The 16,556-nt window shown below is 44.5% G+C and overlaps 1 protein-coding gene across 1 annotated transcript in view; it reads right to left on the bottom strand.

Annotated features, from left to right (window-relative positions):
* Positions 1 to 16,556, bottom strand: part of TSPAN7 (tetraspanin 7) — a 104,161-nt gene that overhangs the window by 11,452 nt on the left and 76,153 nt on the right. The window contains exons 2-5 of the mRNA XM_065641086.1: positions 8,966 to 9,154; positions 6,695 to 6,769; positions 5,319 to 5,414; positions 3,350 to 3,505 (exon numbers count right to left, since the gene is read on the bottom strand). Of these exons, the coding sequence (XP_065497158.1) occupies positions 3,350 to 3,505; positions 5,319 to 5,414; positions 6,695 to 6,769; positions 8,966 to 9,154 (516 nt within the window). The remainder of the gene's footprint in view (positions 1 to 3,349; positions 3,506 to 5,318; positions 5,415 to 6,694; positions 6,770 to 8,965; positions 9,155 to 16,556) is intronic.

Below are 16,556 nucleotides of genomic sequence, written 5' to 3'. Positions count from 1 at the left end.
CAGCTAGAAGGAGAAAATTACATCCTTTGTTAGAGACAGGCCATTCATGAACTAAATTGTATCATTTCTTTAGCCTCCTTTATAATATAAGAAAACATTTTATTTAATCCTGAGAGTAATGAAGTGGTAAACCTAATAGTAGCTGGAACCACCACAATTGTAGTTCAATTCTGAAATGTTTAAGCGTACATACTAATCCTTAATTATGTCTTGCTACAGTGTACAGTATGTCAGATTCAAGCTTCCTTATTTAACACATCAAGCAACTACAGTTGAGTGTGTCTTACATGTTACGAAATGAGATTAGATTTCTCAAACAGTGCTTTCATTGCGTCTGACATGGCTTAATGTTCTCCCAGCTCTTCTGGAATCTGTTCTGTGCAGCAGCCTTCAAGAGATGCAACATCTAACAGCAATGGTAATTTGAGGCAGACAGAAGATCTCATTAAAAAAACATGAAAGGGAGATAGTTTTGATCACTCTCCTCATTTGAAGACTGTGTTTTCCCAAATCACAATCATCTGTTTCCTGAAGTGCATTGCATAAATACGGCTTAATTGCTCAGTCCTTGCTGTGCACAGAGGGAGAGCGCAAGAAGCACCCAAGAGTTGCATATACAGTACAGAAGTATGTGGAGCGCTGTGTGTGCACATCTGGGTGCTGATTCAGAGGACAGAAGTGACAATTTAGCAAGTATCCAATCAGTCCTCAGTCCATGCATCTGTTCCTTTATCAAGATTTTAGAGAGAAGTAGTTCTTGAGATTTGTTGGTAGCGGGCTCTGAAGATTAAAAGCACTATTTGAACATCAATTAGCTAATCGTAATGACAGCTCTTAAAGTTAGGTATTAGTCCCATCTGAGATAAGGAAACAGACAGAGAAAGTAAATGATTTACTCAAGGTCAATAAGCAAGTTAGTGGCAGAGTTGGCAAAGAAAATCTACGAATGTTGTCTTTTAGTCCTGCAATTAGATCATTAGTTTAATCCTTTTTGGATAATTCATCATTCGTCCTCATAAACTGCTAATAGTTTGATTAGCTCATTGAGAACTTCTCTTACTGATAGTTTTGCAAGGTCCATCAAAAACATCTATTCCAAATATACTTATTTACAGGAATGGTACCAAGGGTCTTCCATAACACAGACAATATGTCTTTTCCTTTTTCTCCAACACACACAGAGCAAAGTGCCTATTTCCAAGATGAGCAAGGGGCTTGGGTCAGAGGCAATGACATTTTGCTTCCTATCTGAGGTGAAAGCATAGGGCCACACAATATTTCCTTCTGCTTACTTTTTGTTCTCATGCCCCTTTCAGAAACATCCCACTTTGGTCAAATGTTTGGGACAACTCCAAGACCTTGCAACTGCTAAACAGAAATCTTTACAACCTTTGATTACAAATGGCTATCTCAGAAAATGGGATACAATTTTTCAGATGTCTCAGAACATTCGCATTTTCCCTAGGCAATTAAATCAAGTAATTAAGTCAACTGCTTCCTGAGCATTCTGCTTCTGTCAGGCAAGTCGTGCACTTGCAGGAGAGATGCTTAGGAGCAAGCATGGCTGCGAGTGAGTTACAAGTCCTGGACTAGCACAAGCTCATTCATCCCTCAGCGTCCTCCTACCATTTAGCAAGCACCCTTTGCCACGAGGAACTCCCAAGGGGACACACATTTCTCTGTGCGTGCAGAGCAAGCCTGGCACTCCAAGGAAACACCAGATCGGTGCTGGGAATGCAAATGGCACCTGCTTGGTTATGCAGCTGGGAAAGGTTCAGAGTGTGTGACCATCCTGAACTGAAAAGGTGGGACCTGCTGGTAGAGCACCAGTCACACCAGAAAGCTTTCCTGCTGGGAAGGTGGGCAGAAGCAGGGGCTCAGGATGGGCTGCCCAGGAGGCACTCTGCCTGCAGCAGATGCTGGCCATACTGCACGTCCCCTAGGTCGACCCCGTCCCGCCTCTCACCTCCTTTCCACTTCTACAAAAACAGAAAGCTACTACGAGTTCACAGAGGACAACTGAATGCATCTTTTATACTCATGCCACCCAGTAAGGTTACTTTACTGGTGGTGACTATGAGTTTCTTAGCAGATGGACGTCACTAATGTTCCACATATATCTTCAACAAGTGGCTCTCATTAAACTATTACAGAAAAAAAGGCCTAGTCAAAAAGAACCTTCTAGCTTTCTTTTTGTTTGCCTTTTTTTTTTTAATACACGCTAGAAATGTTGTCCACTTGACTGGTTTTCAAAGGAAGATGTTTGAGGCTGTCCTCAGCCTCCATTCCAGCCTCCTGATTCACAGGTGACTGAGGTGAAAAAGATAGAGACAGAAGACAGAGAAGCATTTCCATATTTCCCCTGTTATCTACTCAGGTCTTTTACTCATCTTTTTCATTCCAACTCTGAAAACAACAACAGAAAAGAAAATAATCCTTAAGCCTGACTAAGCTATGCTGCAACTCAGCATGGTGATTTGGCCACACCACCATTCATTTTATCAATAAACTGTCTGTTGCCTCTCTTGCAAATCTCAAGTGAGAAAGCAAGCACTGATAGTGCACTAGCACATAAAGCAATAACCTGAGTTGTATTTCTGCAGTGCAGTGTCTGCTATATATGCTGCATTATTTTCTCTTTTTTTCCTCCCTTTCTTTGTGTTTTCTGTATTTTTGTTCTCTGATTATTCCTTTTCTTCCTGTTTTTCCAACCTGCTTTCCCAACCCTATTCTGTTTTCCCAACCTGCTCCTTTGGTGACCCTGGGGAGGGGTCACTTTTGTTGTGCTATGCTTGCAGCTGCACATGTTTGAAGATCTTCTTAAGAGTCACTGTAAAGGTACCAGCCAGACACCATGCTTGGTGTCCATCACCTGTGTTTTCTCTCTTTGGGACGACAGTTAGGCTCTTGCACTTGTGTTTGAACATAAGCAAGAGTAAAACCTGTCCTTCCCTCCACCTCACTATGTCTTCGTCCTCAACAAACCCCCACCACATTCACCAGGAGAGAGCAGACAAGTGCTGACCAACCTAACCCTCAAGGGCAGTCAAGTGTCTGGCCAGGACTGTCTCTCTTTGCAGTGCTGTACCCCAACCAAGCTCTGCTGTGAGGAAGGGGAACAAACCCCCTCCTCATCAGAAATGTTGCTGCACCTGGTCATTTTAGAAAGGCCAGTGTAAAGAATTTTAAAGCAAGCAGGGGGCAAAGCCCATCCTTACCATCAATTCAGCCCAATACACACGTTATCAACCACCTATTTAAAATGAAATGCAATTGTAAGCAGCCATATGCTCCACTGGTGTTCTGGATGGTTTCATAACAACTGGCCCTGGCACAACATTACAGGTACCTTCTGGTTTACTTTAGTGGCAGCCACAGTCATGTTGCGCAGATCCTGAGTATTGCAGTCACTGGAGTTCATGCAACAGCTTGTAGGGATGCCGTGTTTGAAGAAGTAAGGGCTGGTGCTCCAGTTGGTGTAGCTCTGAATGCCGCAGCAGCTCAGCTACGAGGAATAAGAAGCAGATTTCAAACCAACAAACCAACCAGAATTAAAGCTAGTACAGAATTGCTACTGCCCACTTAATAAGCTCATAATCAAAATAAAGACAGGTTGTCTTCAGTTTTGAAAAGTAGTTACCACTCCACACCCCATTTATCACAAAAGTATCAGGACTGTTATTTACAGAAGATGGGAGCAGATGACCCGCTGAAAAAACAGTATTTTATGAGCAAAGCTATTTGTAACATTTGATAAAGTTCCAGCCATAAAGCCATCTTTTTAAGTTGAAGGTCTGTTGCGTTCTTTTTCATTTGTTTGTTTCTTTTGCTTATTTATTTATTTGATTAAAGGTTATCCTGGAAATTCAAGACAGAGCCTCACAATGCAGTAAAAAAAATGGCCTTAAAAAACCCAAAGCATTACATAGAATTATATGTAACGCAAACAGGGTTAAACTAGTACAACTTGCTAAGGTGAAGCAAGCCTCTCTACCTCATTGAAATAATTTCTAGGAAAATTCACTGAGCCATGAATAGAAGGAGACCATATGTTCATAAAGTGCGTCTATGAAATCAGCTGAAAAAACGTAAGTTGGGAAGGATGTTCTGTTCTAGATGCTAAACTAGAAGACAGTCACTCAGAGATATGGAATACATGCTGAATTCTCTGCATGAAAAGGGCTTATAAATGCAGTTCCTTGAAAACCAGAGTTACAAATAAAATGAATGCTTTGCTATGACAGAAACACTGGACAGTTACTCAAAACTAGTTTAGTCAACTCCAAGGAATTAGAAATTCAGACTAAGGGTTAACATTAGGCAAACAGACAATTTGATGGCACAATATACTCAGTTTAGGTCAGCACAGTAATCTGTGAACCAGAAGAAGACAGGTTAGAGGCATAGTTTCAAACATGCTGAGGGGCCCTACATAACAGCTGTAATTTCTAAAGAACATCTAAAGTCATCAATACAGTTACATTAAAATTTCAGCTGTTTAGCAAGTTACAATCACATGAAAAGCAAATTGGCTCCTAGAACGTATTATGAGCTGAAGGGATAGCTTCTTGTTATGGTACAGTTTCCAGTGAGAATTTAAATGCAAATTTTATCGCTCTGTGTTGTAGTTGGTGGACTTGGTCCCTCATGGTTGGCATCTCCAACTAGTTTGGCCATGTTGTGGCATTTGCTTGTGGCATCCCCCAGTGCCCTGCCACCGCACCCCATGGGTCAGCAAGGCTCATCCACTGAGCAGACAATCCATCCTTTCAGCACGGCCAGAGAACAACCTTCGTCACCAGCCTCAGCAGCACAGCTGTCCACTCCCTTTTGCTCTCAAGAAAATACACTCTTTCTCCCCTGAACTCACTAGGTCTCCCTTGCCAGCCCCTCATCATACTTGTGAAGAGAACTGCTGCAGTTTATTAATGATACAGGATGCTGGACTATAAACTCCTGTCTCACCCAGCTCAAATTTACATAATTTCATAATCCTATTGACAAATTCCCTTGAGAACACCTTGTTTTTAAGGGATAAAACTGGCTCCTAAACCTAATTCAAGCTCTGGGACCAAGAACAAGCAAGTGATACTGGCCCTGTCTTTATTAGATAGCTCATTCATTAAAACTTAGGCATATTGGACAAGCATATCAGTTGAAATAGTTTTTGTTTAGATCGGTTTTGCCAGCCTCTAACTTTGCTTGCAATATAGAGCTTGCAGACTGAGCCATCCACATGTCATGTTCTGTGATCAAATCTGAATGTATGTTTTCTCTCTCTTTATTTATTAATTTTTAGTATCCAGTTTCAGACTTACACTTTCCTGTACGTTATCCACTGCATGGCTCCGCTCATCGTTCTTGTTGTAATTCTGGATTGCTTCAGTGTATGTCCTAAGGAAAGTATCCTTGATCTATGAGGGCAAGGAAAAAAACAGCCCACGTCAGCAACAAAAACTATAACATCCAAAGCAGTTTCTGCAGAAAGTAAATGCATTTCTAAACCTAACAAGGCACCCAAACTAGCCCTTTCCACTCATTTTAAAGTGTACTTTCAGAGCTGGCAGAGCTTCCTATTAACTGTAAAGAGTCATTCATGACGTTTTTCAAATGGGGTTTGTTGGACATAGAAAGAAAACTACTCCAGCAAACTGCTCCATTTTACAAAACAGAATATGACTTAACCTATAAGAAAGATATCCTTTGCTACTTTTTCCCCAGACACCTTGTTCCAGCACGAAGTCTGAAGGAGGCTGCTTGCTCCTTTCAGCTCATGGATGCCTGGTGGGAGCTGAAGCTTGTGGAGACTCCTTGGTGACAGAAGCCAGTGGCATCCAAAGAAGCCATGAACCCCCCTGACCATTGCAGCAGCCCTCAGCCCCAGCACCAAAGGCATTTGAGTAAGGAACAAGAGGTGTCTCAACTGTAGAAGGTTCGGGGACATTACCAGGAAAGGCACTTTGACTGGGTGGTAAAGAGGCAGGGTAGCAGATGATTTGGGCAACCCACATGGCTGTGACCTTCAGAAGAGACCACCTCTCCCAAAACGGAGCAGCAGCCTGATGCTGAGGATGCCACAGGTTTGGCCAGGTGAAATGCCAATCCTCAGTAGATAGACAGGCATTTTAGGATCAAATTAGAAACTGTTCACCACTTGGAAGGGTAGACACCAGAAAAGCCTATAGCAAGGGAAATCTCATGTCAAAAGAGGAAATTAGGAAACCAGTTAATTATTAATTAACAAAATCCCATCCCACTTCCCCTCAGTCCCCCCAAAAAAAAAAATTTACAAAACATTGAGTCTGATGAAGCAGTGCTCTCTGCCTTATGTAAACAAGCATTTGCCTGGCTGAAGAAGCTGTGTTTAAGAAAAGTATTTAATCTATTTTGCAGCCCTCGGCATATGTAAAAGAGTAACGAAGATCTTACATAATGGGCACAGAAAAAAACGATAGCTCCAGAATAAATTATCAGGCAGCTGAGGCCAAGAGCTTTGGCTAAATCCCTTCATTTGGAATTGCATCAGTTTTTAAGAGCCGTACACGTTATTGTTGCACATCAGCTGCATCCCTGGAGATGCGTTTGGAGTCGCCAAGCTCAGCGACCTACACATTCGCCACGCTCCAGAGAACTTCTCAGCAGCTCCTGCCCAGGGAGGCACTGCCAAGTGCAAACTCAGCACATTTCCACCTACCTCGTGGCGAAACACAAACCCTGAAATGCCAGCCACTAGCTCAGCCAGGAACACCAGGGACAAGAACATGGCATACTGAAAAGGAAGAAGGCAAGAGGAGTCAGAATGTGACAGGCTTTTGTCTCAGCACAGATACTGCTCAGTTATCACATAATATTTAACTTTCCACTCTAGACACCCTTTAAAGATGTTAATAAACCCAAGGTTTTGGAGGTGAGACATAGGTTATAGCCTGAATATGTGTTTATACAATTCACAAATGATGCGTACTGTCTAAGTACTGGCTTTTCTGACATTTCTGTTCCCACATTTCTTTCTCACATAAATGAAAGCACACTCACATGCCAGAGATGAATCCAAGTCAATCAGGTTTTGATCGTGCTATTAAGAATACAGACCCTTTATGTTTGCATGGTGCTCTGCTAAAATAAATAAGCTTCTCCAGGTGTTTTTGTTTGTGTTTATCTGAGTGCTAGACTAGGATTTGCTGCCTGATTCCTGAAGTTTCTACAATTAATGAACTGAACCACTGACTTCACTGGACATATTCTCATGGTAATACTGGACAGATGCCTCAAGTGCTTTGCTGAGCCAAGGCCCGTGTTTGGCTTTAGAAGCAGCATTTAGATCCAGATCTAAATAAATCTTGAAAACAGTGCTTTCAGTGTGGACACTCACAAACTGTTCAAAATACATCTAAGCAGAAATAAAGAAGGTAAAGAAAAAAATGCAAAGTGGAATGGTAAAATTTGAAGTTGGGGCTTAATCTACTGGAAGGAAAATCATCTTTTTTCTCCATGTGATAAATAACAGTTAATTATAAAAGGAAACATTTTAAATTAAATTAAGTTCTCGCAGGATTTGGAAAAAGGGAAATTTATTTTTAATGGAAAGTTGCTGGGGAAGGGAGGTCAACAGCGAAGAGAGAAGTAGAAAAATCATTCTCTCCAATCAATGCAGCTGTCAAATCACTGCCTGTATTCTGTTCAGGAAAGACAGAAAGTCTTGAAATATTTCTTAGGTGTACAATGAAAATAAAACTATGCACTTGGAACAGCACATGCCACTGTAAGTGGCATACTTTTAAAAAAGTTATGTGACTTATGGAGCAACTACCAGAACCTGATTTCCTATGGATTTATGTAGTTATTCACCTATATCCCTTTCTCATCTGGATTGCAGTAACTCCAACAAGCGTCTAAACGTGCCCTGACAGCATATCGCAGCAAGAGACAGCAGTGGTGCATGTATGACAGCATTAGGTACATAGTGACTGGCCACCAGTCGGCCACCTGCTGACCGATCTGCAGCTGCTGCCTCTCCCCTACTGTGCCATCAACTGAGGAAACTGTCTTCAAGATGTCCTTTCTAAAAGTCCAGTTCAAATGGGAGAATTGTCCCATCTCCTTAGAAAATCAGCCCCCAGATATTGTAGCAGGAGACACATTGTACTGTCAAGCCCTTTTCCACTATCTCAGTGCATCACAAGTGCTATTTCCACCCTTCAGATCGTTAGACATGTAGGATTTTGCTCCTGAATATTCCTAGAAACACCATTTATCATATAGGTTTGCTTAACCCATAGTTACTTTGCCTTTTAAGGTGGGCTGGAAAACTCCGAACAGCAAAACTTATAGGGAGAGATGTTAAACTGGACCGAGAGACAGCTGCTGTGCCCGTTTAGTGTACCTTGAATCCACACTGCTTTTGAGATGAGGACAAACATACCATACAGAGATTTGCTTTCTGGGGCTGACTTGTTTTATTCTAGTGAACATCAGGAGAAAAATAAAGGCTGGTGTGCTTTTAGAAGGTACCAACTATTTATTTCCATAGATTTCACATCAGAGCATTGAAATTACCCCTTTAAAATACAGTTCAAATGAATTTCACATTTATGATGCTTTGGATATTTTTAAGATTGCAAATACACCTATCTATGTGGCTCACAAAAAACCAGAATGATTGTATAATCACCCACAGAGTAATTCACCAGCAGCATTTCACTCTGCACTCAACCACACATGGGCCTGTACACTGTGCAGTAGCAAAATTCATTCATACTCAATCAACAACTGGTTTTGGCAAGGATTTTTTTTCCCCTTCTTTGTCCAAAAGGCACATGTGTTGAACATTAAGATCAATAAAATCTAGCTTATGTGCCTAAAAAAACACATTAACATCTGGTGAAGCTTGGCAGGGGTTGGGGGGAATCCCAATACATCAACAAAACCTCCTCCCCTCTTGCTCAAGGCACGTCGGCACACTTACCAGTTTCAGCATCCATGGGCTGCCACGACAAGTGGCAAAGCAGCCAAAAAGCCCGAAGACAATGATTGTGGTACCCGTCCCGATGAGCACGTAGGGGGCATTGGTGGAATTCTCAGCAATGAGAGAGATGTACGTGCCAAGGGTGAGCTTGCCCCAGACGCCGACTGCGAGAAGGATAACGCCTGTGATCTGCAAAAGCAAGAGGAGAAAGCTGTCAAACGCTACCAGGGAAGGCAGCCGAATTCAATACACATCTGAAGAGATTCATTAGTGCTGTTGTGTTGGCAGAAGGAAGCCTCAAGACTTTTACTAACTCCAGAGGGACGGACAGAGAAAATTAATTTCCAGAATCTCGAGATGTTTCGTTAAGACTGCCACTGGAGGACAAACATCTAGGACTAATCGTCGCAGAACCAATGATTGCCACGGGAGGATGCAGTGTGCTGCCTGCAGCAACAGGCTCTCTGCTCCTGCAGCACACTGAGAGAGGTGGCAACTCCACTAGTCTTACCAAAATCCAACAATAACCACAGCCACCTCCCGCCCCCTGAGTTTTACCACAAAAACTGCCTGAACCACAAAAACCTGCTGCCTGACGTCCTGTCCTTAATGCTAAAGTTTCAGGAACACGAGCATCCCCTGCAGTGCACCACTCTGGCAAGTGAGTCTTCCCCGACTCCCCAGGCTATACAGCAAGCGAGCCCCGGGCTGTGGAGAGGCTTTCCCCGACACAGGGTGGGAGGACACCAGTGGGACCTGGGAGCATCCAACCTCTTGCCTGAGGCGTGCAAGCAGAGGCCACCATGCTGCAGAGCAACCAAGACACATGGGCTGCCCTCTCCAGCAGGGACATGGGGGATGCCCATGGTGTGCCGTACCCCGACGTCGAGCAGCAGCCACAACCGGGATGATGCCTGCACCATCTGCTGATGGCCACCCGATGCTGACCAATGCCGCTTCAAAAACATACACACGTAACTCATTCCCATGGCGCGACCAAAGGTGGGACATGAAGGGCCAGTCCGGAGTGCCAGCTCTGCAGATGCTTCCTGAATTCCCCCAAAACTTACTAGCTCCTCCAGGCCACTGTGAAGGGGCAGGAGCAGAATAAATGTCCCAACAGTGTTCTTTTGTTCACTTTCCAAGTTATCTATTGTGAACATCTTTATACTGCTGTGAAATCTTGAAATTCAACACTATTACATAAGGCTTGCTCTGCAACTGTTCAGGGAGGGGATCCTTGTTGACAGGCATGTTGCCCCTAAAAATCCCAGCTGAGCTATGTTGTAAGATCTTTCAGCTACTTTTCATACAGGTTGATGTCAATTAATTCAGGGAAAACCTGCTCAAAGGAAAAAAGGAAAGCAGCTTTTTGGCTTTTTTTACCTAGGCTGGTTCAAAAGGGACTATGGAGGCTGCATCTCCATCACTGCCTTCCCACTGTGCCCTTTCCAGCATCCTGCTGCTCAGCACTAGCAGGCAAAGGAACCCGTCCTCGGCTCGACCTGCATCTGCGGCAGCCGCAGCAAGAGCTGCTCTGGTGCAGCATTTCTCCCTCTCTGGAGAGGGAATTGTGTTGAGCAGAGCTGCTGAATAATCAGAGCCACCTAAGGAAAATGCCAGGAAGAGTGAGGATATAAAAGAGATGCTCCGAAGAAAGATACAGGGGGAGGGATGCAGGGGAAGAGAAGAAACCACAAAAAGAGAGAATAAAGAGGGGAGGCCCAGACAGACGAAAGCAAATTAACACGTCCTCAAAGACAGAAGATCCTTTTTATACCAGAGAGAAAATAATCTCACCTGCAATTTAGACACTTCCTAGCTCATTCCCTTCCTGCCCCCATGCTTCCCAGAGCTGTGCCCCCACCTGGCTCCCACACAGAGCACACCGGGGCACAGCACTGCCAGGGAAACCCACCATGTCCCTCTGTCTACCTGAGCCCCCCCTGCACCCCCTGAACGGCTGAGGCAGGTGTCAGCATTTCTGTCACACCTTTGGGACAGGATTAGCAGGGATTTCTGCTCTCCCACCCACAGTGGTGATAGGAATAAATCCAGCTCCTGTCCATCTTTCGGTGCAACTGTGCGAAAAGTGCCGATTCCTTGCTCTTGTAACCCACCAACTAACAGCTGAGTGTCAAAAAAAAAAAATCACCAAGTAGCTTACCTACCCACAGGCACCAAACGCCTCCACTGAGTTGGGTGCCATCCACACACAACACTGTCTTCACTTCTCTCCCCCTTCTCCCTAACAAAAGCTTTTTCAGAGGGTGCGGATTAATCAGTAAAGTCCAAAAGCGAGCTGTGGGGAACTCGGAAATCCGCAGAACAACTTTTGGTTTCTCGCCTCCAGTTCGACAAAGGGCTGGTTTCTGTGCCTGAGCTGCTGAAAGTTTTACCACTGTCCCCAGGGAGACATAAAAGCACCATTCACTGCCAAAATGAACAAGCAGCTTCACATTTGAAAGAGAACTCAAGCCTTGTAATAAAAAGCATTTTTAGATGTCTGTTTGAAACAATTACTAACCCTTTACTATGCGTTTTAAGAGTTTGTTTTCCTCCTGTCTCAGGGGGGTCCTATCCAATTTATGGTAGACACAGACTTTGGAAAAAAGGAGCAAAGCCTCTTGGTGGTTCATTCCCCTTCTGTGTCTTAATAGTGCCCCGATTTACATGTGTTTAAGGAAATCCACGGTTTGTGGCGAGGCGTAAACCCCCAGCGAGCCTGGCACTGTGCAGAGGGGATGGGACGTTTCCACAAAGACACGCTGCAGTTGCACAGTGGGTTGCAGCAGCACCAGCTGGAATTTTGCTTGTGAAGAAGAAAAAAACCAGAAGACTTCCCTGAAAATCTCTTCATGACCTTTATTTAACAGGGCACGAGCAGCGGTTTGACTGATGCCCACCTCCACCCAAAGGCAAACCTTATTTCCTTACACTTTTTAACTCTACCTCTCTGCTCCATCACACTATCAAGGGAGCAATCAATGTACCAGCCTCTTGTTTGGTTTGGTTTTTAGGTTTGTTTTCTTCAAAAGCAGGAGGGACAAGGGCAGACAGAAGACCAGGATAGTGCTGTCCTGAAAACAAGGCAGCAGAAATACACACTGCGCCCGTCACTCACCATCACTACACTCACCTTTACTTCTCTGCCCAAGAGGCTGTGGAAATGAGCCCTGTGCGGTGGTATCTGATTAATGAAGCAAATCCTTCATTTGACCTGAAACCACCATGCCAGCCTAATTCTTTGTCCAGCGTGACTTGGGGGTCAGGCCCAACAGGTTCAAGAGCTAGGTGATGTGGGTCCATCTGCATCTGAAAAGTCTAAAGGAAACTCAGAGAACCTTCTGCAACTCACAGTCTCTCCCCAGTCTTTCCCACTCCCTACCTGCTGTAATGTTTCCATTCAGACCATTATCATACATTTCAGTGGCACGATGGAAAATTATTAGGAAATAATCAAGATAAACAGTGGCAGATAGATATATGGATATGATCAATACATCTTCTCCTGGAGACATACAAAATATTTCAGATATCCTTGCACAGAAGAGACCCACCACAAGCCTTTCGACTTTTAGAGTCCCCCTGAGCCAAGATTCATCATCCAGAGCAGCTTTATTTATAAATAACTGCAAAAGCCAGCACACACGGAGCAAGACAGCAGCAGTCCCGCTCCATCAGTGGATTTTTACAGCAAAATCTGGCCTTCATGTGGCCCCTCAAGGAATTAAGATTTGTCCTGGAAATGGTATGACAACCACAGACTGTGCTAAAAGGGTTGCAAAACCCCACTCCATATCCTCAGCAGACACAGAAGAAATGAACTGGCAGCTGCGGAGCCTACAATGCCCCAAATGATACATCTGGAGTGGCACAGAAAAACAAGCATTAGAAAAGGCAAAAAAAAAAAAGGCAACTAAAGGAGAGATCCTGCCCAAATGTAAGGAGCTGTGGGAGAACCGTCAGTAGCTGCTCTTTGGAGGGCTGGGACCCCATTCCCCACACAGCACCTGGCAGGCAGAAGGGTCAGAGTGGCCTCCCTGAGTCTCTGCCCCATTTTATATCACACCAGCTGTGACAAGCATGATGTGATGAAGGCAACCCTGGCTTTCACCACCTCCCTCAAGCACCTCTGACTTTGTGGGTTGTTGGTTTTGTTTTGTTTGCTTGTTTCAAGCTCAGAGTCTGAATATGCACAAGGGCAGCCGACCAGAAGAAGGATGCACAGGGAAGAGCTGCCTAGATAGCTCAGCCATTACGAATACTTACCAGCTGTTACGTACCACTCCATCCCCTTGCCCAGCCACTACTGGTAATTCTGCCTCCCTGATGCAGAGCCAGGCAGGAGCCCTGGGCAGGCAGCACACTGCTGCCTTTGCCGCAGGGTTAATAAAGCCCACGGAGCAACTTCCAGGGCTGGGCTGGCAGCAACCAGGCTTACAGATACATCAGGGGCACTTTGCTCACTCTCCACCATTGCTGGGACCCCCAACATGGACACCTGCCCTCCCAAAGCAGATCTCTGACTGCCCCCTTCATCACAATGTTGGATTCCACAGGTGACAGCGGGCCCGAGGTGGAGCTGCCTACACTACGCACAGCTAGAGACAGGCAGATAAAACCCCAATATACCACATTTCAAGGCCTGTCATAAACACACCCACTGCTTTGACTCAGCAAAGTGCTCTGAAGTTTTCCTTGGACTTTACACAAACCTTGGTTTAAATTGTAGTAGCCCACCCACACCTAGATAAAGCAGTTGAAGCACACACCCGTCCCCAAACAGATGGCATCCTAAGAGAGAGATCTGTGCCAGGAGCCAGGGCAGGCCTGGTTTGGCCTGCTGCCGTAACAAGCCTCCAGAAACTCGGACTGGTTTCAAGTCCATGAAAGGAGCTTTTAAGTTGGTTTTGGTCAGTTCTTTTTAATGCTTGCAAACTGTCCCGCCTCCCATGCTATTTTGATGGATGCTCCCTTTCTGCACGTGTCTCCAGGCCACAGTGCTTCTTGTGAGGGGCGGCTGAGGGAACTGGGGCTGAGGGGAGACCTGATCGCTGTCTACAGCTACCTGAAAGGAGGTTGTAGCATGGAGGGTGTTGGTCTCTTCTCCCGAGTAGCAAGTGACAGTCGAGAGGAAATGGCCTCAAGTTGCGCCAGGGGAGGTTCGGATTGGATATTAGGAAAAATTTCTTCACGGAAGGGGTTGTCAAGCCCTGGAACTGGTTGCCCAGGGAAGTGGTGGAGTCGCCATCCCTGGAGGTGTTTAACAGAAGTGTAGATGTGGTGCCTAGGGACGTGGTTTAGTGACAGTGTTAGGTTAATGGTTGGACTCGATGACTTTGAGGGTCTTTTCCAACCAAAATGATTCTATGATTTCGCCTCCTGATGTTCGGCACTGTCCTTCAAGCCTCATGTGTCGCTGCTCTCAGGAGAACCCCAAGCCCTAGAGTCCACCCAGAAAGGAAATGTCCCAGCCCTGAGAGCCTCATGCCCTGCCTGGAGCATTCCTCATCCCTGACATCACCCACAGCATCTCCTGCTAGCAGCCACCAACAAAGAAGCCCCACTAGATCGAGCACAGCAGCTCTCTTCTCCTGCTCACCCCTGGTTGGGAGAAGTTACTGTCAGTCTCAGCAGAGCACAGGTGTGGAAGTTACTGATACCTGCCACGGGCTTTTGAGCTGATACATGCCAAAGAGAGAAACTGGGAAAATTAAGACACTGTTACTGCACCGATCTTTCAAGACCAGCAATCTTGAACCACTATTTTTTTGGGGACCAGAAAAGGAAAAAAAAAATACCCGGCAACTTCTGGTTCTTTTCTGTGCTCTTTTTTCTAGCCTTCAATATTATGAGAAAGCTATTTCATCCTGGATTTCATCAAAGGTAGATCATGTCTTCCTTACAAAAATTCACTGCAGTGGAAGCCCCTAGTCTCATGTTTCCTCAGCCCAGAAACCTGAGATGTAGCATCCAATAAAACATTATTAGGCTTGCCCTTCATTTAGGTCAAGGATTTTAAAGGTTAAAAAAACCCAAACAAGGTAGGAGATATCTAAGTAGGGCAAGGACTGTAAAGACTACACACAATGAGAAATTGCATTGTTTAGCGCTAGCAAGTCTCACATTTCATTGCTTGTGAGCTCAGGATCAGCAAACACACCCCAGAAATCCTCCACTAATGTGATGGCAGGAAACGAAGCAGGTAGGCCGCCTGGTCATTTTCTAAGAAAAACTCAACTGAAATCAAGATATTACCATTGAGTTTTTTAATCTAGATGAATCAGCATCTTCTGCCTTAAAAAAAAAAATCTTGAAAAAAAAATAATCCAACCAGCACTACCCCTTGCTTTGGCCATATGCATCATGCCCAAACCTCACTGCCTTCCCAAGCACAGTTATATTCCCCTGCTCCTTCCCAACTAACATCTCTGTGTATCTCACATTTACTCTGTGTATTGCATATTTACTAATGCATCTGAATGAATTTGGGATTGTCAGTAGGACAGCAAGACTGCACAAGGACCAACAAAGCATCTCTCCTTGCCTTGTCCTGCCTCTTTTCAAGCATGATGTCCCACCAGTCACTGATTTCAGGCAAACACAGATCCTCTTCAGCATTAGTACACATATTTCCAATGTTATCTGCAGTATTGCCCCCATTTCTGGAGCTGACTGGATGTGGTAAAAAAGCTAACAGGCAAGCAGAAATACGACTGAACTGAATGTCAGGTCTAACTTCACTTGTCCAGTGAACCATCTGCTTTTAAGAGACACACAAGCAAAGATATGGCCAACCGCATTAATACAAGCACATGTGCTGGCACCAGGGAGAGTGATATTCTGGCAATGCTGGGCATTTCTGAAATTAGAACTAGCACTCTCATTTTCTTAATTAAAGGGCAACACAAAAATATCTAAGCATTACTTATTTTAATAGCGCCAGGACAAAGATAAAACTATCAGCTCCTCTTTCTGGGTAACGGAGAGGGAATATGTAAATAGGAGGATTCAGAGAATAACTTTTCAAAGTACGCTATCTTTAATTCTGTCAGAATTAGGCAGGGAAACACTGTGTACTCCTTTCAACTGAACGCATGCTGCATCCTAATTGAGTCCGCTGTCTTCATACCCCAGATCTCACAGAACATTGGTAGCATGGTATAATGGGAACTGCTGCCTTAAACTGAGGTAGGAGATAGGAAAGCTGCCACGCTGCACATCCATAGAGATTCAAGAGGCCCAAATGCAGAGGCACTAATTTATACACAGGGCTTCCATATGGAACATTTAAAGTTTATCATTTACAGAGGTGAAGATAAATGTGCAACAGTAATCGCTAGTTTATTTGTCTACATAATTCATGTCCTCCTGTTCATTACAGATGTCAGCTATTTTCCTTCCTAAACTCTGGCAAAATAAGATTTGGAGGTCAATCCTGGCTGATACCGAGCACACAGCAATCGCTACTACTTCCAAAAGCAGCGAGGAGAGCTCAGCATTTCCCTGGACCAGTTCTTTATGCACAGAACTAAGATGTGGGGGGCCAGCTTCATTAATCAGGATCTCATTGTAGGTGTCATTTTTC

The sequence above is a fragment of the Caloenas nicobarica genome, chromosome 1, assembly GCF_036013445.1.
Source record: "Caloenas nicobarica isolate bCalNic1 chromosome 1, bCalNic1.hap1, whole genome shotgun sequence".
NCBI lineage: Eukaryota > Metazoa > Chordata > Aves > Columbiformes > Columbidae > Caloenas > Caloenas nicobarica.
Note: the sequence above shows the minus strand (reverse complement) of the source record. Positions and strands in the feature narration are given on the sequence as shown.